Genomic DNA, 26,643 nt, shown 5'->3' with positions numbered 1-26,643 from the left:
GAGGGCAGAGTATTGATCTCATAGGATTTTTAATTCAAACCATCTTGTTCAAAGACAGAGAGAATGTAGGTAAAGTCCATGTTGCTAAGCGTGGTGACAATCTTTTAGGCTGGCGTCACCGTGATTCTTGGAATCATTCTCAATCCCAATGCTCCCAACCAAGTAATACTGTTAACATCTCACAATGGTCATCAAGATATTACAGGAAAATATCCGGAGGTTTTCAGTGAAAATGTGGGTCCCCTTAAAGGTTTCAAACATAAGATAATTTTAAAAGACAGTGCAACCCCGGTTGTACACAAAGTCAGGCAAGTCTCCAACCTCATGGTTAAGCCACTACAGGAAGAACTGGATAGATTACTCTGCTTGGGGGCTATAGAGGAGATTGAATCCTCAGAATGGTTGGCCCCCATTGTTTTGGCCCCAAAGAACAAAGGCACAAAGATTTGCATGAGTGTAGACTTGAGAAGTCTTAATAACTGCATTTGGGTCGACAGACAACCCTTACCTAACATCAACGAAGCACTGACAAAGTTAGGTGGTGCTCGCGTTTTCAGTTTTATGGACTTGTGGTCGGCCTGCCATCAGGTCATGCTGCATGAGGACTCCAAGGCCCTAACTTCATTTGCGACACCATTGGGTGCCTATAGGTTTATTAGAATGCCTTTTGGGTTGGTCAGTGCGGCTGCATGTTTTCAAAGAATTATGAAGGATATCTTTCTGGAATAGATTCAGTTCTATTTTTCCAAGATGACATTCTTGTTTTGGGACAGAATAGAGACAAGCATGATTAACTCCTTCTCTTTTGTTCCTTTTCATATGCTCTTTTCTTGTTGTCAATCTGCTCTCACATCTTCTTTCCTTCTATTCTTTTTCTCTATTTTCTTTTTGTTTTTATAATGGGAAGATGTGTTGTAACTTGCACTTTAAATGTAATGTTCTCTTTTAGGAGTGCTATCATGTCAGCATCGAAACGCGTTGATCTCAGGAGTGGAGAATCAGCAGTAGCGTCTGGTTGTTGAACTTGTTTATCCGGTGCGTGTATATTAAACAATCTTGAAATTACACAAGACTGACTTTGTTTCATTACCTTCCTTGACACTTTTGGTGTCCTGTCCAGTATTTTGGTCAGTACTTGCCTGGTATGGAGTTCCTCAGATCTTTTTCCCATTTGGTTCGGACTGCAGTCAGGGGTACAGCACATCGCCCCTTATTTTTCAAAACAGTCAAGTCACAGCCTTAACTGTCCCAGCCGAAGTAAAGACGTATTGGCAAGCCTGGTGATGTGGCGGCTCTACAATTTCCATTTCCCAATATTTACGTGCCATGGTCATCACTGCTATGTATAATAGGAAATTACCTCCAGGTAAATAGTTTTACGTTTGAAATTCTTAAAAGGGGAGGAGTGCGAAAGTCCGGAATAGGTCGTCCGGCCTGGAAGCTCCTGCCGCTTCCCACTCCTCCAAGTCCCTCAAACGCTCTACATGTGGTAGTACGCCTAGGTATATCATGGGTATATATGGAGAGTATGGGGTTTGCGTACAGGTCTTCTGCAGACACCTAGCCCAACATCGCCTCAGAACCCTGAACTCAGCCGAGTCCATTACGTCAAGACCGTCCAGTGTGACAATCATTTTAATTAGTGTGTGAGCGTCTAGGACCGTGGGTCTCAACTCTCATCCGTATCAGTTTGCCCACTGCCCCCTGCATCAGCCATTGGAGCTGTGCTGCCAAGTAGTAGGTCTCGAATTTCGGAACTGCTAGGTGTCCGGCATTCACTGGCATCTGCAAGGTGGTTAAAACTATCCGCTGGTGGCCCATTCCCCACAGAAAAGCTATCATCATGGACTCCATCTCTCTAAACAAAGCTTGTGGTATCCACAGTGATAACACTACAAAGTTGTAAAGCAACAGCGCAAGAGCTATCATTTTGAGTAGTGATACTCTACCCGCTTCGCATTGGCCGAAACCCCACTCATCCGCAGAGCAGGTGGAAGATCCTTCTCTCACATTGCGGCCAAAACCTGGAACGAGCTACCAGCAGACATCAGATGCTCCCCCTCCCTGAACACCTTCAGGAAGACTCTCAAGTCCTGGCTCTTCAGCTAACGGACCTGCTGACCCCCCCCCCCTCACGGGTGAGTAGCGCGCTGATTAATTGATTGACGGATAGGTAAAATGCACTACAGAACTCCATGTTCCTCCTGAGATCACTGATCACTTTCCTCACATTTCCTTCCAGCAAATCAGTAGTATTATGGAATGTTTTCACTCCCAGATATTGGAAACAGCAGGGTTACCATTGCAATCCTACCACCTCTGGCAGCTGCCTCCAGCCCGCAAGTGTAGACAACACCTGTGACTTGCGCTAGTTAACTCTCAGCCCCAGTGCAGACCGAAATGATCTAGTATCTTACAGGCGCCTGCTAGTGCTGCAGAAAGATCAGATCATCAGCGTACAACACAACGTAATGTGTCTGTCCTCTGCATGCAATCCCCCTGTAGATGTCTCCAGTCCTAGCATAGGTAGCTATGGGCTCTATTGCCAGAGCAAATAAAAAGGGTGACAGCGGACACCCCTGTTTAGCCCCCCTAGCCCCTTGATAGCACTGCAATACATAACTCCCTGTACCCATTCTGGCTGTGGGAGCCATGTATAGGAGCCTAGTCAAGGCTATAAAATCAGCACGAAATTGGAAGCGTCCCATGACGGCATAGAGGAAGGCCCATTCCAAACTGTCAAAGGCCTTCTCTATATCTACCGTGAATCTCACTGCTTCCGTATGATCATGTGTTACCGTCAAGGAGTGGGAGAAGTCTCAGTATGTTAGTTATTGTATTACGGCCGGGTATAAAGCCCACCTGGTCCGGGTGTATAAGTGTGAGCATTTGGGAGAGGAGTCTAGTGGCAAGTATCCTGCTGAGTATCTTATAATCGATGCTCAGCATCGATAGTGGGCGGTAGATCTTTCTATCATTAGCCGGTTTTCGGGGTTTTAGTAAGGGGACTGTTGGAACTGGGGTCACCAGTTCCCCGAATATGTTGGAACTGGGGTCACCAGTTCCCCGAGGGTAGCATGGCATGAGAGGGTAGGCATCCGAAAGCTTACGTGTAAAGTGACCATACAGCACACACATCCCCTGAGACAGTAAAATTGGGCACGCAATGACTGACACCACTCCAGTTAGTATGCATAAAAATTAGTTAACTTTTATATAGAGCAGAGTCAGGGTAATCAAAAAGTACAGTATCAATATCTCATTAGTTTTCCCTTCAGAATACATAGGTTTCAACACTTTGTAATTAATACTTAGAGGAATAAATATTAAATATTGGATAATATTATATAATAGATAAACACAGGCCTGACCTCAGCCTTGCTCCTCGTCAGCACCTGTAAGGAATACATCACAAAGGCAACCAAATGACATTGCATCATATTAGTTCTGTAGGCATATTATCCACTTCTCACCAAGCAAGGGTGAGCGTTTCCCAGCAGTAAACATGTAAATAAATAACTGTAGGCTTCCAGTAAATGCAGCACTAAGTGGGAGAAAACATTTCATTAAGATTAAACATCCCCTTGTGCAGGATTAACCATTTTAAGAATCACTCCCAGCAGGAATGAGCATAATGCAGTTCCATAGTAGAAGTAGAACTTTTCATTAGTTATGCACCAACATTTCATCCAGGAAGTAACCACTTCTCTGAGCAGAAGTAAACATTTAATAACAGGTAAACCATGCATAAGGCCTAGGCTGAGCAGGACACTAGGCGAAATATGGATAATCCCTGGGTTTGGGCCTAGCCCTCGCTAATACTCTTCATCCTGGCACTGTAGGCATTCTATTACAGCCCCTAATCATGGGTTAACCTTTTATGGATTGAGGCCTATAAACTGTGGGCCTTGGGACCTCTAAAACAGTCCAATACCAGAGTAAACATTTCCTGCAGTAAAGATAAGCAGTTCAACAACACAATTCCTTGGGGTAGAGTAAAGGGAGCAATTCAACAATGCAGCACATACATTAAAGGCATAGCCTTTCATTACTTCCTAATAAGCATTTCAGTATAACAACCCCAGCATTTCATTAACCCAGCATGGAATATTTCCTCATTTACTGGTAGGTAATTAGCCACCATTTTCCTATGGAAGAATAACCATTTCCTTAGGCAAAGAGAACAAGGCACCAGGAAAGTTTACACATTGCCTCCAGCATGGGTAGAATAGTTCATTAAATCAACAATGACCAGTGCCGACAGTCACAGAAGCATTCCACTAAGGCAGTGATAAACAGTGCACTAGAAACATGAGCAATAAACGTAACCACAGGCAGGGGTTAACGCTACTAATTGGGCAGTCCCTAACCTCTGACCGGGGCTCTTGCCCAGTCTCAGACGTTCTGTAGGCACAACGGGGGCCAACGGGGTCCAGCAACAGTTCTCCCGGGGGAGGGGCGAACTCGAGGCCTTCTCCGGCCTTCCGCCCTCCCCCCCGGGGTTTACCTGGTGATCTTCGGCCCTCCGGGGCCTCCCGGTATTCAGACGGTCCGGGCTGCGTGGGGGACCGGTCTCGGGCCTCGGGATCAGTCTAGGGCTCAACACCGGAGGAGGCAGCCGATGAATGGGCCCGGGCCTCTCTCGGTCTTCCCCGGGCCCGCGAACCAATTTGCAGCAGACGGAGGGGAGGCACGCCCGCGGCCGCCAATGGCAGCGCGGCCCGTGGGGCAAGGCAGCCTCTCCTCCAATCACGGGCACTAGTGGCGGGGGAGGCCGGCTCCCCCGTCACGTGAGGCGAGTCTGCAGCCTCCGGGCCTAGCGCGGCCTTTTTACCATACGCGGCGGCCTACCTCAGGCTTCGGGGCTGCCGCGGGAATTCTCCACAATCAGGCCGGGCTGCGGCGGTGAACACGGCTCCTGGGTATGCTGAACACGGCGTCTTTTCTGCCCACTCCTCCGGACGGTGCGGCGGCCCTCTCCTGGCACCGGGGGCCGCCGATGGGGCAGAAGATGGCGCAGAGGTTCCCATGCAGCTGCGGTGAGTACCTCAATCAGGGCTCCAGGGGCACGGCGCACCGATTGACCAGCGCTGTGGGGGATGTCAGCACCTTAGCTAGCGCCACACGGGGCGCAGTAGCAGTCCAGGCAGTAGCGCTCTGGAAATACAGCGCCTCAGGGACACATCAGCAGACCAGTCGGGTTGCAGCAATTCAGGCAGATATAGCGCTTCAGGGTTCTAGCGCTTCAGGGCCACTATAGCCTCAAGAATCACAGCGCACTCTGGCGGCATCAGCAGGCTCCGTGCTTCTCACAGGGACTCAGTAGATAAGCGCTTGAGGGGCAATTTCAGCAATAGCGCTTCTGAGGCAATAATGTCAGCGCTCGCGGCGCTCAGGCTCGCATCAGGGGTCAGAGGACCAGCGCTTAAGGGGAAACCACAGCGCTCTTCTGACACAGCAGTACTGGGGTTGACAGCGCTTCAGGGGACTAGCGCTAGGGAATGAGAGCGCTTAGCCAGCAGACAGTTTATTTAAATTGGAAGCAGGTCAGAAGAACCAACAGGACAGGCCACACGACAGTGGCAGGTTAGCGCAGGGTCCCAGGTGGCGTCAGGGAACGCAGGGAGCGATACAGCGCAAATACCTGGTTGATTTCTCAATAGTCCTGTGGTGATTTGGTTTCTTCTTGGCGCTTTATGTTTCTTGCGCCCTTGTAAATAGCAGTCTCTGGTTTCCTTGAAGGGGGGGGGGGGTTGGAGTTGATGGCTGATATCCAATCTCCTCAGCCAGTTCCCTTCAAGTAGTCATGAAACTCTTTGTTAATGTCTGCCTGTGAGTGTTGTTTATGTCCAGCACCAGATTCAATTTCTAGATTCATTGATTCCAGTTTTAGCAGGGTTCGCCAGCCAGGCCAGTAATCTACCAGTGCGGTCTCGCTCTGCGTGTGCCTTGGTCATAGAGGTCTTATAGTCAAAGCACTGCAGGTGCTCCATATTTTCTGCCACTTTTTTTGTGGCTTCTAGGAGTTCCACCTACCGTTTCGGATGACCTGGTCACGCAGTGTCTCTTCCAAGGCTAGGAGCTCCTATAGTAATATGCATCTCCCCTCCACTGCCTCAGCTATACAGCTGCCTTGAAGCAATCCTTTAAAAGCATCCCATCCCATTTGTATGGAGGAGGAACGAAATACTGTTGTATGTAGTTCCCTACAGTCTACCTGAAAAATGGATCCTCTAGTGACTCTGGTTTCAGTTTCCAATCTGGGACACACGCCCATGTCCTCTTCCACGCTAAAGTCAGTAAGACTGGGTTATGGTCAGACACTGTTCGGGATAAATATTCAATGGATCGCATGGAGCCATGAACATTAGGGGAGCAAAGGAATGCATCTAAGTGCATATGGAGGTCGTGTAGTGTTGAGAAAAAAGAGTGGTCCCTGTCTTTCAGGTGCAAATGTGTCCAGGAGTCGCATAGTTACTGCAGGGCCCTCAATAGGAGTAGATCTTTAGACCCCTCCCCCCGGTGATCATGGAGCAGCAGCAGGGGAGGGAACTGATGGCCTGTAACCCTCCACCAACCAGGTCGCCCGTAGAATAGTCTGCGGTGGGATAATATAGCAAAGCAGGAAGGAATTCAGCCGGTCCCACAGGACTCGCAGCTGGCAGGCACCTCACTCAATAGGAGAATCAGGGCTTGTGCGTGCCCTGAATCAGTTTCACCTTCTGTAGGCAGCGTGGGTCTTTTTTGGCCATCTATCATAACAGGGGTTTCTCAGGCCTCACAGCCAGTGCCACAGAGCATGGAGAGACAACTAAGGAGCACAGCACATCAGTGAGATCTTCCATTTGCATGGCAATCAGTCTCCAGGTTTAGGGCAATGGGCGGGGTGGTACTGTAGCTCACAATCCATAGCCACCCCAGATCGGGTGTTCTCCCAGCGAGGGAACAATCCGGAGCTGCCTTGAGTTCTGCCTAGACAGCAGTGCTGCCTCCAGTGTCATTGGGAGGGTAGATCTGTCCGTCTTGGATGCCCCCTTCTCATGCCAGTAGTGAGGGGAGCCGCCCGCCACCAGTGGTGGCTGGTGACTTTTCAAAGTGGTAGGGTGTAGATATTAGAGGCAAGTTTGACTTAGTGAGCAAGCATAGTGAGTAAGGCTGATGGACATTAGGGAGATTTGAGGAGGTTCTCCCCAACAAAACCTCTGAAACAAATAACAGGAAATAACACACTTCAAAACCTGAATTGCCACCTTTGCGTCTTCACACTGGTCTACACGGGACCACTATCCCAGCACTCACACATAGCTATTATATTATCTTCTCGATTGGGTTTTCACAGTCTGGATCACAATATTAAAGAGCAGTTTAATTGCTCTGCAGTACCTCGGCATTCCAAGATTTGGTGTGCTGTGCTCATGCTCTCTGTGGCCTGCTGCTGTTTGGTAACAACCACCATTCCTTGTCAGGTTTTGCCCCACACTGGGCAGCAGAGCACTTTGCACTATTTAACTCATCAGATTCTCCGGCGCAGTATGCTCAACATCAAGAATGTTTGTGTAATAAAACAGAGCTAATTAAGCATTTCAAAGGCAAACATTATTTTCACACTAATTAGATATGATCAGGGATTTACGTGGCACATAAAAGTGGGGGTGATCTCTAAAAGGGGAGTGAGCAGGAATCTTTTATAAGGGGCATGGTTTATGTACTAAAAGAAATGGTTTAAATCACAAATCCTGTGTCTCACAAAATCAGAAAGCTTTACTCCACAAATAACTGAAATGATTTATTTATTGTAAGCCACAATTTTTTTTTTAAATCTATGTTGGAACTTCTCAAAATCCAACAAGATATTAATTATGTTTTTTTTGTTGCTGGGGCTTCCCACAACATCATCTGCACCTGACTGTCTGTCTCCCTTTGCTAGGTAACTATTTGCCTATGGCGTTGCTTCAGTAGTTTTAAGTGCAGGACCACTAGGCCCTACGAGTTTCATCCATAACTGCACCTATACGCTGCTGCTAATAACCTCTATCAAATCTTGACTTCAGGCATTGTAATCAGCATTATTAAATCGTTCCCCCCAGGCTCCCTGCCACATCTGATCACCCCACAATACAAATCCTTTGTTCTGTGTTCTATCTTTCATCAAAACCAAAGCACTATTACCTAAACCTTCCATCATCTGTGATTTACTGCACACCAACACGTTGTTTGAGGGGGAGGGGACAGGGCTGTGCCTCCTGCCCGCCTGCCTCCTCGAGCTACAAATAAAGGAACAAATAAAACAAACCAGTTGCTGACAGTCCCACCAGGACTTTGCTTTCTTTTCGTTGTTCTTCTTCCAATGCAGCCTAGAAAGGTAACAGCCTCCCAGTGTGTCAAATAATTACTCAGGGAAAGATTTTGGTTGTTCAACCTGCTGTCCTCTGCGTTTTTTAGCTCAGATGATTAAAGGAGTGAATATAGGGGCCAAAAGGGACCCTTTTCAACAGTGGCGCCTCCTCCGCTAAGGCCGAGGAGCGTCGCCCCACTGCTTTTAAGCAATGTAAAGAAAGAAAAAATGTAATGATAATAACTCAATTATATTATCATTTTGTGGTAGCTTGCCAGGCGGGGCTGCTCTATTCCCAGAGCAGGGGAAGAGTAGTGGGCACTCTGTAAAGTGCACATGGATCTCTAGCCGGCCAGCTCTGCATAACAGCCTGGGTGGACAACATGCCCAGGCCTCCAGTCCCCATCTGAGCACTGAAACACAGTGCTCAGACCAATAACAGAGCTTTGTTGCAGCGTTGTGATTGGCTCAAGGGAGTCTGTAAGCCTGGGTGCTTCCTGTTCTGGCAGAGGAAGGAATGGGAAGGAGAGACGCGGTGAAGAGGTATGTGGTATTTATTTTATCTTCCCCCAACTCGCCCCTCACGCCGCACCAACCCACTGCCCCACCAGCCCCCCACTCCCATGCCAGCCACCGCTGCTTTTCAATTATTAGTTACTGCAGTGCCCCAGCTCACTTAAAGCGTTGGATAGGATTACTGTGCACTTTTTTAATGTTTGATGAATTGCATTTCGTGCCTTGTCCGTCTTCTAGGAAAGCTGAATTGCGAGCAATACTAATTAAAGGACAATGTTTCTTTATGTTATGCATATGCCGTATCTGGGCATTCCGAAATTCGGTGTGCTGGTCTCCTGCTCCGTTTAGCCTTGTGGGGACGCCACTACCATCATCGCTTCCCACGTGCACAACACCATCACTTTTGCTGTTCATGAGGCGAAAAGGATCGTCATTGCGTTACCTTTAAAGAAACTTGACCAATCCCTGTGTGGCTTCAAAATAGGGCCCACAGTGATAGGTCATGTTCTTTAATCATCATGCCCCAGCACTGTCTAATGAATTGCGTTATGTGTTTCCCGCAGTTTCCGAATAGACCATGGGTTTGACAGGCCCAAAGTGCGAATGTCCGGTTGAACATAGCCAGTAACCTGCCCAACCAAACATGCGCAATAAAGTTTAGCCATCTGCCACCATAATGAAGCAACAATATAGGCCACACCCTGCCCCCAAGGCATACAAACTTATCAGCAAGGTCAACCACAGTCTTTAAGAGAGTCGGGAGTAGGCCTCAAGGACTATTTAAATTACGGTAACTGGCAGGTAGAGGGGCAATGCTCCTACGCACATGGAGAGGCACCTCCCCTGCCCGCCACTGCTTCATTCTCCGCACTCAGTACAAGGGTTGTAACTGCCCCTAGGAGCTCGGTTCTCTGGAAGGCAACAGCCCTGGACTCAGCAGCGCTTCCACTAACTGGCTTTCAGGGTCACCGCAGCCTCAGTTCGCTGGCAAATGCAAAAAGAACAATTGATGGACAGAATGCAGAACAATGTCATACATTCACACCAGTACAGAGATCCGGGCCTAAATCCATCGTTTTTTTGCTCACCATGCCATTCCAGTTAGGACCCAGCCATATGCAAATCAGTCTTGACCCTGCGCCCAATGGGAGCAGTCTAGCCCGAACTGCCAGGCCAGATCATCTCTGGACTGGAAACATGCATCCTAGGAAAGGTTTCGGGCTTTTAGCCAGGTTAGCTTGACTCCAGTGGCATGGAGAGCACGTGACCCGTGTCTGGGCATACCCGTCCCACTCTCGGTGACAAATGCAAAAAGAACAATTGATGGACCGAATTCAGAACAATTTCATACATTCACCCCAGTACAGAGATCTGGGCCTAAATCCCTCATTATTTTGCTCACAATGCCATTCCAGTTTGGACCCAGCCATATGCAAATCAGTCTTGACCCTGCACCCAATGGGAGCAGTCCAGCCCGAACTGCCGGGTCAGGTCATCCCTGGACTGGAAACAAATGTAAATGTAAATGTAGTGCTTATATAGCGCACGTATCACCCCCGAAGGGGTCTCAAGGCGCTGTACACATACCGCTGTGGAACCCTTCCAGGCCTTTCCCTGTGAAGTGCCCACTCCTGGGCACCCCCAAGGTGAAGCCAGGCATCCTAGCGCTGTTGGGGCCATTGTGGAGATTAAGCAAGCTATTGCCCAGAGTTGCAGAGTGGGACCCATGCTTAGAATAGGCACCGAGGCGAGAATTATCAGGTCCAGGGAAATTGAGCCCAAGACCCGCCGAGGCAGGAATTGAACCCTGGTCCGGGCCAAACCTCTGCATCAGGGTCTGCCGCTCTAACCATTGAGCCACACTTCTCAAGCATCCTAGGACCGGTTTGCATACCCTAAAACCGGTCCCAGGATGCTTGTTTCCGGTCCAGGGAGAACCTGTCCCGGCAGTTCGGTCTGGACTGTTCCCATGGAGCACAGGGTCAAGACTGATGTGCATATGGCTGGGTCCAAACTGGGGTGGCGTAGTGGGCAAAAAAATTATGGATTTAACCCAGATCTTTTGACTGGGGGAGAATGTTTACATTGTCAGCATTCCGTCCATCTTTTGTTTGCTGTAACTCAGTTCGCTGGCAGGCAGCGGGGCTCAGGTTGCACCAGAGAGAAACAGCTCAACAGTTGCCCTCAGAGTCTCACTCCCCCCTAGGTCCAAGATCCAACCATTGCGGCACCCCGTAACTCGGACGGGACACTCGGCCCCACCAAACTAGGGCTCCACGAGCTTCATTGCCAGGCCCACAGGACTCGCAGCTGGCAGGCACCTCACTCAACAGGAGAATCAGGGCTTGCAGGGTCTGCTCTACACTCTCGCATCGCTATGAAGCGAGACCTTCGTCCGCCATGTTGAGGGTCATGCACGTTTCTAGGACGCTCTGCTACTCAGCGCCCCATCTGAACACCAGCCAGTTCCCCTAACACAGTGATTGGTAGCGGAGATCGCAGATGTACGTAGATGCCCCCGAGCCTTAATATTAACAGGAAGTCTTTGGATAGGGGTTCTTTGCCGGGAGCTCTGTTGGGAAGCGTCCTACTCCATTGACACTCGGCCACGCTCCCCCAACAAAATGTGTCTTTCTTTACTGAATTTTTCCACAGTTACGAGGAAATAACTCGGAAAAGATATGTATTTGCTAAGGAATTAGTTAATTTGACAAAATAAAGACACAACAATGGGGCCCTCATTCATATCCAGGGCAGCTGGTTTCAACATTTCAAAAGCTTGATCAAATGCACGTACAAATATGCAAATGTATCATTTTAGAACAGTAAAATGGAACAGCTGTATTGAGGGTTTTTTGTGCGTTGACTTTGTTATGGATTTTGTAGTATAATTTACATAACCATTTAAAAAATGAGAATCTATATTTTACAAATGAGTATACTAACTATATTGTTGTTGTTGCTGTTGTATGACTTTATTCGATATATAGATATCATAAAAGTATAAACAATCAATTCTTCAGAAAGGAAAGTATTGCTTTGTCATACACACTATATATATTTACTAAATATTCAGTAGAATAGAATGGAATATTCTCTATTTATTAAAGTCATCAGGAGTAAGAGATTTTAAAGCCATTAAGTCCGATGCACAAATATTTTGCTATGAGTAGTTGTAACTGTCTGTAGTACCCCTGGTTCACTTCTTAATTCCAGGAATAAGCCAGAAGTGCTCCAGATAAACTCTCAGCTTCCTCCTGGAACACAGAATAAAGTCAGGGGTACTACAGGAGTAACTTAAAGCAAATTTGTTGTGACTCGTGCCCAGTGAGAACAGGAAATCAACTGAGAAGGCAGACTTATTACAATGCCACAGCTCTGACTCTGTATCTTTCTGAGATAATCTCGACAATGGTCAAAATTCAAGATTAAAGAGAATATTGCTCCACCACTGAATATGGTGAAACCCTATCATATGCCAACAAATAATACATTGCCAATGGGTCATATAAAGATCTGTATTAAAAAAAAAAAAAAAAAAGCACATTATATTGCATGAGTTGGGTGGTGTTACTGGGGACGTACAAACCTGCCATGGCTTGACACTAAAGAGAATGCAGCCCATCATCCCCAAAGATCCTTTTAGTATGTCCGGTGTTACTGGAAGGAACCGGAGGTAAGTACCGTAAAGTGTTTATCATGAATTGTACGTGCTTTACCTAATGCTCTGCGATTTGCAAACGAAATCTTGCAAGATGGACTAAAAGAGCAGGTCAAGGCAGAATGCAAACTGCTCAATCATTAGCATCTCCTATAAAGAACATAAATATGCAGGCGATGGACTCCATGTTGCTCATTAAGCCAGGCTGAATCATCAGTGCTGCAGTAATATCCATTGGTTGGTTCTTTGATGATTAGAACAAGGACCCATTTACTGCCTTTTTTCATCAACCGACCATATCGTTCAGCTTCTAGGTGGCGCACTGTGAGCGCAGCCCTCTGGAGGGGAGAAAGGTGGCCACTGACTGCGCCCGCTTGCAAGGGGATCTTTAATCCCCTTTAAAAGTGCAGGTAGGTTGCCACCTACTGTGAAAACACAGAGCAGCAGCCGCTGTGTATTTTCACATGAGGGCGGTGTGAGTTCGCTGCTGCCATGGGGGCAGCACTTACATCGTAATAGGGCGCATTGTTTTAAAAGGTGCGCCCGGCGCAGACAATGACAATGTGTAATACGGCCCTGGCGTCCAAGAGTGTGAAAGTTAGCTTGTCTTTATGCTAACCAATGCTCAATAAAGCTTCTTTGTTTATCACAAGGTTTAGCATGACAGATTGAGAGACGTTGTCCTTGCAGTTGCTAATTTCACTAAGGTATGTTTTTTGGTTGTGAGACAGTGTTTCTACTTCCTTCAATAGGTAAAGAGCGGGCAGGTGAAGCAGTGAAAGATACAGCACACCTCCATATGACCAAGACAAGTTTATAGCCAGATACCTGTACAAAATATTTTTCTCAAAGTTATTTATGTGCTGCTACCTGTATTCTAAACCCGAGGTCTTCTGAAAAATATGGCACAAGAGATGCACCACAGCTAAGTGGAACTAATTTATTATATTCATGGTTATCGTTATTCTCAAACTCATTGATATCTCACCACTGCCAGTGATGAAATGTTGGAGGCATATGTCCCAGCAATAAATAAAGATTTCCCTTGTGGCTATCCTAATTTGACCATTGACCTCAGTTCATAGTAAGAATGACATGTCCTGCAACATATGTTGACAACAAGTGTTCTTTATATTTATTAGGTTTTATTTACTTTTTTCATAGAAATATCACAAAAACTTTTTTTATATACTTTTTTCTTCTTTTTTATCTATCATCATTTCTTATTTCTTTAAGTCATTATATTTTTTTCTTTTAAACAATTTGAATACATATAAAAACAGTTATTTCATCATCATAATACATTTGTGTTGTTTTATCCAATACCAAAGTTTTTTCAGAAAATAATAAAAAACCTTAGATATCCACACCTAAATCACATCCACCACTCACACATTCATACCCTTACATACAAACATTTAGACAACCAGCTATTCCTACTGTACTGGAAGGCTAACAGAGAGAACAAACTCTGACTGAGTAACCACAGAATATTATATGGGATCACATGCCAGGTCGACGCGCGTTTCGGTGGGCTTGTACCACCTTCCTCAGGACCTTCACAGAATCCCTTTCTGTTTTTTAGGTGAGAACAGGATATTCCATAGTTAATGTAACGGGGAGTCACGGTATTTGTCACGGAGTACTTAATTTTGCACTACGCTCCAAAATATCGTACATGTAATCATGTAATCAGGGCTATTCTCAAGATGACTTTAAGTGTTCCGGTTTCTGGGCATATATCTTCAACCACTTCTGTTTCTTTTTACTTTCAAATCGCTATAACTCTGTTTTTCTGTCTCTCTTCATAAAGGTATCATAGCGAGATAAAAGGAAGATTTCCCCTTATTTAGGATTTGCCTCATCAGCTTTATCGTCGATTCAAATCATACGTACGCTTTTTCTGAAAAAACTTTGGTATTGGATAAAACAACACAAATGTATTATGATGATGAAATAACTGTTTTTATATGTATTCAAATTGTTTAAAAGAAAAAAATATAATGACTTAAAGAAATAAGAAATGATGATAGATAAAAAAGAAGAAAAAAGTATATAAAAAATGTTTTTGTGATATTTCTATGAAAAAGTAAATAAAACCTAATAAATATAAAGAACACTTGTTGTCAACATATGTTGCAGGACATGTCATTCTTACTATGAACTGAGGTCAATGGTCAAATTAGGATAGCCACAAGGGAAATCTTTATTTATTGTATTTGATATTTTCCCCTCTTTTCCCTGGCTAAAAGTAATTTGAGAGGGGGTCCCCTTTTTCATACTTTTGGCATATGTCCCAGCACTCATGAGTCATGATCATTTTATTTTCTACGGCTCATTTGCCCTCGTTGGGGCAGATTTACAAGCCCCTTGCGCCAACTTTTGCGTCACTTTTAACATGGGAAAATTGACGCAAAAGTGGCGCAAGGGCCTTGTATATCTGCCCATAGAATGAATGTGAAAACTAATTTTACCCGCTGAACCCTCACCCTCCCCGCCCCTCTAGAATGCACAAACAATGCCTACCTAGCAAGCCGTGAGCTCCATTTGTGTGGGGAGTGCTCTGAAATGATCAAAGGTGGGAGACAGAACGTAAATTAGATCATAACAATGGTCATGTTCAGAATTATTCTTTCGATATGACACGTTTCATTGTGCTGTACCTGTGCATGATCCTGTTGCATTCCAGTCTGAGCGAAAAGGCTGGGTGCCATTTTGGGTGGTGTACCCCTCCATGCAGTAGCATTCATAACTCCCGTGGGTGTTCTTACACGTTGCCCCATATCTGCACAGTCCAGAAATGGTGCATTCGTCTATATCTGAAATGGAAAATGTATGTTATTCCCCGGCTTTGCATACAGTGAAGTTGGGTATTAAAAAGTTAAATGGATACCAGTAAATTTGCTCCCAGCTGTCATTTTGAATTTTCCCCACATGTGAATTTGCTCTCTCCTGTGACTTTCTTGCTGTGCGTGACTTAACTCCCACCTGCAAATTTGCTCAAACCTGTAAATTTGTTTCCACTCACTCATTTGCTTTCTCCTATGAGTTTTACAGCCCCTGCAAATTTCCTCCCACTTGTGATTTTGATCCTGTTTGTGAATTTGCTCTAACCTATGAATTTGCTCTCAGTCGTGACTGTCCTGCAACCGAGGATTTTCTGCCCATTTATGAATCTGCTTCACTCCTATTCTACCTCTGTACACTGTTCAGAGCTCACATATACCTGTTAGGGCTTAATTTGCCTTCAATGACTTAGAATCTATGCGATACTGCTCCTTCACTGGCCATTTTTCTGCTACCTATGTTCTGACGTGTGCGATGCTGTTTCTTGATGAGCTGCCATAATATGTGAATGTGGTATTCTTCCTAATGTATGCTTGGGTGTAATAAGTGGTGGACTCCAGAATGAGTAAACGGAGTAATGTATTCCTTGTTCCTAAGCCCATGCGCACTGCGACCGGCCACCTGGAACCCAAAAGTGAATGTTGCAACTGTATGTGGACTCCATGCTCACCGCTCACAGGGCACGTGAAGCACTGAAATACATACAACTTTAATAAATAGCAAAGGGCGAGAATGCGCTTCAAACTGACCACATGCCTTTTAAAAAAGTCTTCATTTAAGAATAACTTCTCCACAAGAGATAAGATTTAGGGGCATATTACCAAGCAGGGCGATAGGCAATTATCGCCGCATTAGCGGCCGTTTTCGGCCGCTAAGCGGCGATAATTCTATCGCTCTATTAGCAAGCTGTCGCTAACAGCAGTTAGTGACAGCTTTAGGCGATAGCGAGCGGTTTGGGTCCCGCTTTGCATGTCAGCGATATTTATCGCTAATGACATGCAAAGTGGGCGTACCCAACCTGTTAGCGACTGAAAGCAGTCGCTAACGTTGCTATCGCCTATTAGCAAGGCAGGAGTAGGGATGGAAATATTCCCACTATCGCCAAAAACTAATGCCTGCTCTGACCAGTTCTTAGCCATGTTATCCAATGGGAGGTGGATAACATGGCTAAGAGCATTTTGTCGCTAATGCGTGAATATCGATGTATTCTCAGCGATATTCACGCTATCGCCGGAAAATGTATCGCTTTGGAGATAAACGTTGCTAATAGCACGTTATCTCAGCGATCATTTCCGGCGATGCTTAGCTATAAAAAATGTGTTGCTAAGCTTAGTTAGCGATAAATATCGCTAATCGTTGGTAATATGCCCCTGGGTACTTTATCAAGTACGGATGACACCAAACGCCAGGAGCAGTCCTTCCTTCACTCACCAGGTTACAATTGTTAAATCCCCGAGTTCCACCATCTACCACCTTCTATGCACACATTATCACTGCTAGAATGATTGTGCATTCCATAGGATAAACATGGAAGATCATAACACATTTCCCTTACACTGACAACCAAACAATATAATGTACTAGGATAAAGAACCCATATATTTAACATATATCAGAATGGAAACTTGCATAACATGCTAGCTAATCAATATACTAACAAATACACTTAGATACATCTGTAAATGCTATATACAAAAGAAAAAGAAGAGTTAACATGTATCACCTTTAACACTGCAGATATAATACAAAACAAGAGTTCTAATATAAAAGAAATTGCTAACACTTCCACTTAATGTTTACCACTTACTTAATCATTCCACCACTAAGGTCTATGTGTATTTCTAACTTAACTTCAGCTCTCAACAGAAATTCTACCAACATCAGTTTTCAAAGGAATCAAATTAGAATTGCCCTGAGTTAGTAAAGAATTGCTCTGGGAATTCTTTCTCAACTTTGCCAATCTGGGCATACTCCATACATTCCCAGTCTCAAATTCTACTTCATATTTCATTTCTTTCTTAATAACAAAAGGTGTTATGAATTCCGACAATGCTTTTCTCACAAGTCCTAGCTTCTTTACCAGCGATAGTTCCCCAACATTCCAAGGTACTATTTTCACACGTTTCTTTTGATCAAATCTTTCCATATATTTGTTTTGATAACTCTTCCTCAGGACCTTATCTTGAGCTTTACAACTTTTTTAACAGGCTTCATCATATATTTGCCTCGAATCATGAATTCCATCATTCATACAAGCAAGATTCAATTTTGTATTTCTTACTCTTCGCTTCATCAAAAAGAAAGGAGATTCGAGAGTTATGAAATTCGGGGCATTGCAGTGCGCCCACCATAACCCATCCAAAACTTTACTTAAAGGCATTTTGAAATTCATTGCTGTCTGCACACTTGACTTTACCAATCTCTTCATCCGTTCTGCTAAGCGACTGGCTTGGCTTGTGGGCAATATAGTGCTGTTCTGAGATGTTCAATGGACAGTTTGTTAAGAAACTCCAGCATCTCCTAGGATGTAAGTTGGACTTTAGTATCAGTCAATATACAGTTAGGTATACCTTCTTTAATGAACTCTCCTTTTTAAAATGTGATTACAACATTGGTATCTAAAGATTTCACACACTTAGTAACTACCCACTTGGAAATATAGTCCACCAATAATATGACCTATCTCTCATTCTCTGGCAAAATATAGAAAGGACCAGCAAAATCTAATCCTAAATTTTGCCAAGGTTCACTAGGAACAAAGACTAGTGATAATGGTGTATTAGCCACTGTTTTGTTTTTATCATTTATAGCACATGAACCACAATCTTTAATAATATCCTCAACCTGTTGGTGTATTCCTGGCCTCCTGTATAATTAACTTACCCTGGCCTTATTGAGATCTCTCCCAAGGTGTCCTTCATGCACCAAATTCACCACTTTCTCTCTCAGTGCTTTGGGGAGAATTACTCCCTTACCCCTAAACAATTCATCACCTGTCCAATTTAACTCATCCCTGACATTCAAGAACCCACAAGAAGTGTTCTGGAAGGGATTTGGATTTCACCCACCCTTTCTCAATGAACTCTCTAAGACTTTGTGCCTCTGTGTCTCCTTCTCTTGCTTCAATCCACTCTTCCCTCTGAATGGCACTTTCACAGACCCAATTAATGTGATATACATCCTGACATCCCTATGGAAAGCCTAGATAAGCAATCTGCCACACAGATGTTGTTGTCAGAAATGTGCTCGATGTGGAAATTAAAATCACTTACTCCTTCCACCCTTTTGATTCTTGGAGTGCTTTCATCATCTTTTCTTTTCTCGCATCAAACAACTGTACCAAATAGAATTTGAAATGTTTTATTGCCCATGCACATGCCAAGGCCTGCCTTTGTACAACCGAGTACCACAGAAGGCTAGTGTGCCGATCACCTGGGCTCAGGAGAGATTGGCGTTCAGCATGCCTGTCTCCTCCTAGGCAAATCGTCGCCACTTTTTAAGTCTTCATTTACCAATAAATTCTTCACAAGAGATAAGATTTAGTACTTCATTAAGTACAGACAAAACCAACCGTCAGGAGTAGTCCTCCCTTCACTATCCAGGTTACAACTGTCAAATTCCGAATTCCACCACCCACATTCTATGCTCACATTTTCACTTCTAGAATGCATGTGCACTCCGAGTCTGGCTACCACCCCATTACGACCCTAGTGGTCATGCCGCCTTGAGACCGCCGACTCTGCCAAGGAACTGCTGTTCCCTGGCGGTGGTGCGGCGGACACCTATAAGCTTGCTAGGACCACTGCTGTCCCGCCAAGCATATTATGACTTTCATCACCGCCACTGTTTTCATGTAGGTTTTTCCGCCATGAAAACAGTGGTGGTCAGGAAAGAAAGGAGAGCCTGCAGCCCCTTGTGCCTCAAGCCTTGTGAAGACACACAGGGGGACACAACATGTGCCCACCTGTGTGCATGCACAGAAGTTCCAGCACGGCATTGATATTTCAGTCCATGTCGTGCTGGAACTTCCTTTGACATTCCCATTGCGGTGCCTATTTTATATGCACCGCCATCGGACCGCCAAAGAAAATACCCGCAAATGACTTAAAAAGTCATAATAGAGCGGGGGTCTCTACCCGGTTTTGGCAGTGCGTTGGCGGGGCGATCCCACCCGCACACTGTCAAACTCATAATCGGGCCCAAAGTGTTCTGCACAATGCAGCACACATAGAAGTTACAAATCACCATTTGTGATTGTTTATTTGCAGGAAGGGACACCTTCCTGCATATAAACAATCATTCTCTCAACGCAGACACCTTTGCACTATGATGCAAGGGTGCCTGCGTTAGCGCTAGGGAACTTAATTTAGCGCCAGCACTAAGGAAAACACAGGGGTGCACTGTATCTTTGTAAAAGCGGTACATCACTGCGTTTTCGGAATGGCAAAGTGTGACATTAGCATTGTATGCTTAATGCCACACTTCGCCATTCCCTTGTAAATATGCCCCACAATCTCCCAGGTGTATTCCATACAGAGTACTATACCCTTTCGCCCACATAACACCCGGCCCGCCACTTTTTCCATCACAATCGATATTGCTTCATTCATTGCTCATATTGTCAACATCTACCGACCCAGCTACTTTTGGTTTCCAGGTTTCTTCTTTTTAGACCTATATATGCTTACATTCATTCTTTTGGAGATTTCAATCCGGACGTAAGCATTAACACGCATTCAGCCACTAGCCAATAAAAAACGGGGATAGTGGCATATTATACGGTGCTGGCAAATAATCCCAAGCCTGTTTACAAAAGTTGTGCAGGCAAGAAATAACCAATTAAATGTGGGGTTATAAACCCGAGGAAAATCCCTGCCATGCAACAAAATAGTTCCATGGGTGAAATGCGCGACACGAAAAGAGCGTTAGTTCACCACCTAGTGGAAGAAAATGACAAGTGTTGTACAAACAAGTTACAATAATATGATTGTGTAAAAAAAGTAGTTTTATTACGAAGAATAAAATTCACTAAAGTATTAGCCAGTTAAATCAAAAAGTTATAGATGGTGACAGATGCACCACATTTTCTCTGCCTTGTCCAGCTGCAATGTGGTGGAAAAGCAAAATAAATCATAAAAAATTGTGTATAACATCAAATACACTATACAACGTTCTTGTTTCAAAATTGAGGTACACTATTAGTAACAAGTCAGCTGACATATATTTCGATCGCAAAAAACATTTTCAAAGCTGTGAAAACTTGATGATATTTATGTAAAGTTAAAATTGTACCCAATTATACAGTATCACACCAAAAAGTGTTTAAAAAAAATGCAAAAAAGGTATAATACCAGACAAGGCACTGGATACTTATTGCTAAATAATGCATAAGTCAGATAATATTGATGTGTGTTTATATGAAATGCAAGGCCAAATAAAAGGAGAGATGAACACCAAAAACACAGCAAATAACGCATTTGCAAGAAAGATGGGTTAGTAACAATATAGAACAAGTTGACCATAAGGATGAGCTAGTGTCGCCAATAGGGTCCATAAAATGTGTATAAGATAAAGAGCAATGTGAGTATAAGGTCAAGAAATCATATTCAGCCATTTTCTCCCAGTTCCTTTTTGACAGACCATTACTAAACACACAAAATCTACTTACACAGGGGTTGCCTTTGACCTAACTGACGTCAAAAAGCACTGTCAACTCCCATCCTACCATCCACCCTTCTTCCACTCACTTTGCCATCATTCATTTACTAACTACTATCCTTTTCAATCCATTGCCAACCAAAACCACACCCATTACCAAATGAAAACACCCACCATGAGCTATACATTGATTCCTAAACCAAATTCATAATAATTTTGAGCCACTGTTTCGCTCAACCACCTTTGACGCACTCAATACTAGCAATTACATCCTACACAGACACCTGAACTTCCACCTGAAAGACCATGCTGACTCCAACTCCAAAGCACTCATTGAAGATCTTGGAAGCCTGAATCTCACCAAACTAGGAAAGGGACCCACCCAAGTAGCCAGACACCTCCCGGGCTCTATTTTCACCACCTTCGGCAACATCAGAGTTGACGCATCCACACCAGTCTCCTAGACAGATGATGCCCTCGTCAAATTCAGCATCCCTGTCCCAGTTCATCAAACACACACACCACTGCAAGACCAGCCCACCGAAACTGGAACAGCATCACTGATAAGGAATAGAACACTGCCTCAAAACACTCACCGCCCCAAAAACAGCTACAACCCTACCAGAACCATCAAGAATGTCAAACAGTGGATCCCATGTGCACCTAATCCCTGCACCCCCTTCAAAAACAGCAATGTATCGAGATCTAGACCCCAGGCCGTTTGGTAGAAGAAGGAACTCAGACTGATAAAATGCCATTCCAAACAACTAGAGCGAAAATTGAGAATAAGCCAGGATTATGCAGACAGGAGCACCTCAAATCCACCCTGAGACTCTACCAACAAATGATCAAGCCACCAAAAGTGTTGTTCTGGCTGACTGCCTCATGCCAGCACCAACAAACGCAAATAAATCTTGACCATCATTAAGGGGCTGCGGCTTCTCCATTTGGGCAGAAGAGCATTGCCCCCGCTGCAGGTGCAGCAAAAGGTGGAAAATAAAATGGCAATAAAATGACTTTATTACCATTTTATTATTTCCTTTGGCAGCAGGGAGGAGTTATAGTTGACTACACTAGCTTAAAGTGCGTATGTCACTTTAGCCAGCTGTCTTGCGATGGCCACCCTGACATGCACCCTTTAAACCTCTTCAACCCAAGCTGTCTTACACAGCCAGGTGGAAAGAAGACACAGGCCCTAAGTGCCTGAAAAGTCACTGAGCTAGCCCACTACAACCAATGCTGGTGCTTCCCTCCTGCTGCTTAACAGCATGAGAGCTGGATTTGTTAGGGGAGTTGACTCTGGGGCCCCCTCGGACAACTGGAGAAACCCAGGACGGGCAGACAGTGGGTAAGTACACTTTTGCATTTTTGTTTAAACGTATTTAAGCAATGTAAACAGTAACTAAATCGCTGACATGTATTACATTAACGTTTTAAAGATAACTTTAAGGTTTACCTTTAAAACGTTAATATAATGCATGTCAGTGATTTAGTTACTGTTTATTACATGCGAGCCAAGCATTTTATTTAAGTTTGCTCAAGCCAGCAACCAAGGACCGGTTTCGTCCTAGTTAGGGCTCATCAGCCAGTTATAGCTTGGTTATATTGACACAGCGTGCACTGGACACTGTGTGCACAGGACAAAGAATGTATTTATTTATTTATTTATTTATTTAGAAGGTTTTATAGAGTGTGAACAAGATCCTTGCGGATATCAGAGCGCTTTACAATGAACAAAGACGATTATAACAAATGAATAGCAAGACACAGTATAGAGAACAAGCATAGGATCAATAAAATAAAAACACACAGAAAGATCGGTAAAAATACCAAAGCATGGGATCAGAGTTGTTCCAAGAACATAGACAGCGAGTCTCTGAAAAAGTTTCAGGGCCGGGAAGCGTGGTAAAGTAAATCTTGCCATGAGAATTGCTTTTACTTCCTTTTTGAAAGATACGAAAGAAGAATTCAATCGGGTTTCTGGGGGAACAGTGTTACAAATCCTAGGTGCCATCCCCGAGAAGGTTTGTTTATATGTTTTATTTTTTTTTATTGAATCTTTGAGGTTTCAGAAGCAGGTTATCTGCACTCCTGGTGGACCTTGAGCCACCAGAGATTGGCAATTTCTGTGCGAGATAAATGGGTGCCTTGTGGTGTACGGCCTTATGTGTCATGCAAGCAATTTTTAGCTGAATTCTTGCTTCGAACAGGAGCCAATTTAGGAATTTTAGGTCAGGGGAGATGTGGGAACTTCTTTTCGAACCGGTGATGAGTCTTGCTGCAGAGTTTATTGATGAAGCCAAGTATAGCTTGGTTTCAGTGTCACAGTGTGCACAGGACCCAAGTCTGTGCATACCAGTCCCACATAGGGCGACACACTAAAGTATACAAAAAAATGATGGATGGAATGCTTGAATTATTCTCAGTCACTGGTAATTACTTCGGGCCGCAACCCAGTCCATCATTATTTTGCACACCAGGCCGCACACCCAACTCTATATGACCACCCAAGTCAAAGCCATGACTGTCTCATATTTCCATCCCGTGAAGATGCTGATGAAGATTTTCAAATGCCTCCCAAAATACATACAGGGAACCCAGACACCTATTTGCACACATCCCACACATACAAAAACCTGGTCCAGCAGTCAAACCTTCTCCTATATTGATCCTAAACCATGGAATGACCTAACGCTACACATAGGAGTCTCAGCCTCACTTCTTGTAATCTGCAAGAAGCTGAAGATCTGTCTTTTCAAATAGTCCCACTGGGCCCCTAAGTTTGGCTAGACTCACACCAGCCCAGCTCCAGGATACCAGTCGTAGCCGGCATGGCTTGTGGGTGGAGGAGCGGGTGGGGGGGTGGGCGCAGGGGGTCTGCAAGGGGAGGAGGGCGCAGGGAGGTCGTGCGGAGGGGTAATTAAAAAAGAAAATTAAACTCACCTTGAGGCCAGGTCCCGCGTCTTGTCAGCTCCTGCTCTCATGCCTCCAACAGGAACAGAATGCAGGCAGCCAGGCTCCCTCCCCTAAGCCAATCACAACGCTGCATGCAGCGTTGTGATTGGCTTGGCGTCCAGCCAAGGGCTTATGGGGTGGGCATGTTCTCCATGCAGGCTGCATTGCAGCCTGCATGGAGAAGGGCAAAGTGTGCATGACTGGTTTGTGTGGCCCCAGAGGGCTGACCAAACTGTCTTTGCACACTCAGGAGTGGGCATACCACTCGTCCTTTGCCCTGCTCGGAAAGCAGAGCAGCCCTGCCCATTTGCCCGTCCGCCCGCAACACAAACATAAAATGGTAATAACTAAAAGTTATTACCATTTTATGTTTCTGCTTCTCGAACTGTGAGGAAACAGTGGGGTGACGCTCCTCCGCCATAGCGGTGGAGCCGCCCCTGCAGGATACCATTCCGGGTGATAGAGCAGGCTACAAATCTGCATAAAATAACAATGGCATTTAAGATAAGGTTTCAACTCACATTACTAATTACATACTTTCATCCCAGTTACCCACCCACATCCCTAAATTACATCCATCCATACACCTTGGCCGCACATAGAAGACATTTAGATAAAAAAATCATGTGGAAGCCAGCCAGGAAGAAGGCCTAAACCAGGCCTAGAAAGTTTAATCTTCATTAAATTACCCCTGCATTAGTGCCTGTTGGATGGAACTCTATTCTCTCAGCTGCAAAAGCTAAGCAAAACTAAGGATAACAGCACCTTGTCAAGCCCCTCATCACATAACACCTGATTGGAGGACTTTTTTCCGACAGCTCTTAAATTGGAATCTCCTTTAATCTCAGAGGCTAACTGTCTATTCCCTTCCTAAATCACTTTCTTCCCAAGAACTGATTTAACAGATTCTGGATTTGTATGAAAAATCGTATTGCATATATTCAACTACACAGCAATTATTATTGGTTACTCCCCTAAAGACCAAAGAGTCATAGTTGGCATGCTCATGTAGAAGAAGACTGGATCTCCTTGGATTTTTCCAGTGTTTTTTTTAGTAATTCTGTAGGACATAAGGGAAACCATACTTCAATATTTCCAACCAACTTTTGCAAAAATGCTAAAGGAGATGAACTATGACTCCTTGTTTTCCTGCTCCCTTCCATATTTGCGTTACAGAACCTTGGAGAACGTTTTGCATTAAATACTGGTGGTTAGGTCATTTTCCTGGCAGTCCTCGGGATTGCAGCTTGATTTGTCTGCAGTTTTGCTTTTCCATCTGGTTCTGCAACGCCCAATACAATTGCTTGTGACTCATTTTTGAGAGATGACGAAAAAATCATGTGCATTCTTTGTTGCTGTAATTTAAGATTTCATATCACGCATAATTTTTTTTTTAAACAAATCACATGTATAAATATTTCAATGCTATGGGGCATATTATCAAGGGCAGGCAATAGAATTAGCAACACTTTAGCATACGTTTTCGGGCAAAAAGTGGCAATTATGTTATCGCATTATTAACAAGGACACGCTAGCGCATGTTTCCTTGATTTAGCTCCCGTTTTTTTGTCACGACTCGCATCACATCGATAATGAGATGCAAAGTAGGCGTGGTTGTCAAAACAACACGGGAAAATCTCGCAAAGGCAGCTCCGCGATATTATCAGCGAGGTGTAGCAATAATCATAATCGTGCTAACTCTGCCTTAACGCAGGAATTTAACGTCCGCTAAATTCCTGAATAAGGCATACCTAACATGGGAGGTGGATTATCGGGTTAAGGCCACAGGGCCTTATCACCAAGCTTATCGCCGTTTTAAAAGGGACATCGCTGGTTTTTCAGCAATGTCTGGCCACTTTCCCACTATCGCTGGAATATTTGTCGCCATAGCTCTAAGCTTTGATAATACAGCGCTAGCTTGGCGATATATTCCAGCGATAGCCGGTGTTAATAAAAAGCGCGCTAAGCGCCCTCAGAGATAATTATCGCTGGGGCTTGATAATATGCCCCTGTGTTTTCTTAGCTGTCAACTATGATTTGGAGTACATATTTTGGGAGGGGGTGAGCAATTTCATATTTTACTGTTCTAAGCCATTTAGGGCCTGTAATCATAAATCTCAGTCTAGCTACTTCCAAATATATCTGTTTTCTGTGTCACCAAGAAGTATGTTACTTTAGCCTTCCTTTCCTGGTTTTGCAGTCAAGAGAATTGTGGGCCAAAAAGTCTGAATTAGCTGCATATAAGAAAGTGGTACACACAGCAACTTAGGTTTGAAGAAAGATGTCCAGGATGCAGCAAAACGTGTTCTTCAAAGGCAGCTTTAGCTCTACCTCTTGTATGTATTTTGGATTTAGAGTTCTTTGGGGAATTTCCCTGGTGGGTATGCTGTTGATAAAGTAATTTCTCTATTTTAACTGTGCCCCTCAACTCTTAGGCATAATCAGTGCATTTCCCAATACTATTAACATCTGTTTTTTATTCGCATAAGTGGCCATAATGTCCCATAAATTCATTATACTCCTTCTGACAAGGGCTGGCACACTCTCATTAAAAAGTAGTGGGTGTCTGTATTGAGACTCTAACAGGTAAATAATGCCACAATTAGATCATCCGTGGGATCTGAAAGTCTCTTGCTGAAGGAAGGTGGGGTATCTGAGAGCCTTTGTTGAA

The 26,643-nt window shown here is 44.5% G+C and overlaps 1 protein-coding gene across 4 annotated transcripts in view; it reads right to left on the bottom strand.

Moving 5' to 3' along the window:
• The window catches only part of SUSD1 (sushi domain containing 1), a 678,087-nt gene that overhangs the window by 490,592 nt on the left and 160,852 nt on the right, over window positions 1–26,643 (bottom strand). For all 4 annotated transcript variants that reach the window (XM_078676643.1, XM_078676646.1, XM_078676644.1 and 1 more), the window contains one exon: window positions 15,176–15,331. In XM_078676643.1, coding sequence (XP_078532769.1) covers window positions 15,176–15,331 — 156 coding nt within the window. The remainder of the gene's footprint in view (window positions 1–15,175; window positions 15,332–26,643) is intronic.

The sequence above is a fragment of the Lissotriton helveticus genome, chromosome 2_1, assembly GCF_964261635.1.
Source record: "Lissotriton helveticus chromosome 2_1, aLisHel1.1, whole genome shotgun sequence".
NCBI lineage: Eukaryota > Metazoa > Chordata > Amphibia > Caudata > Salamandridae > Lissotriton > Lissotriton helveticus.
This window is presented reverse-complemented; position numbering and strand designations above follow the sequence as displayed.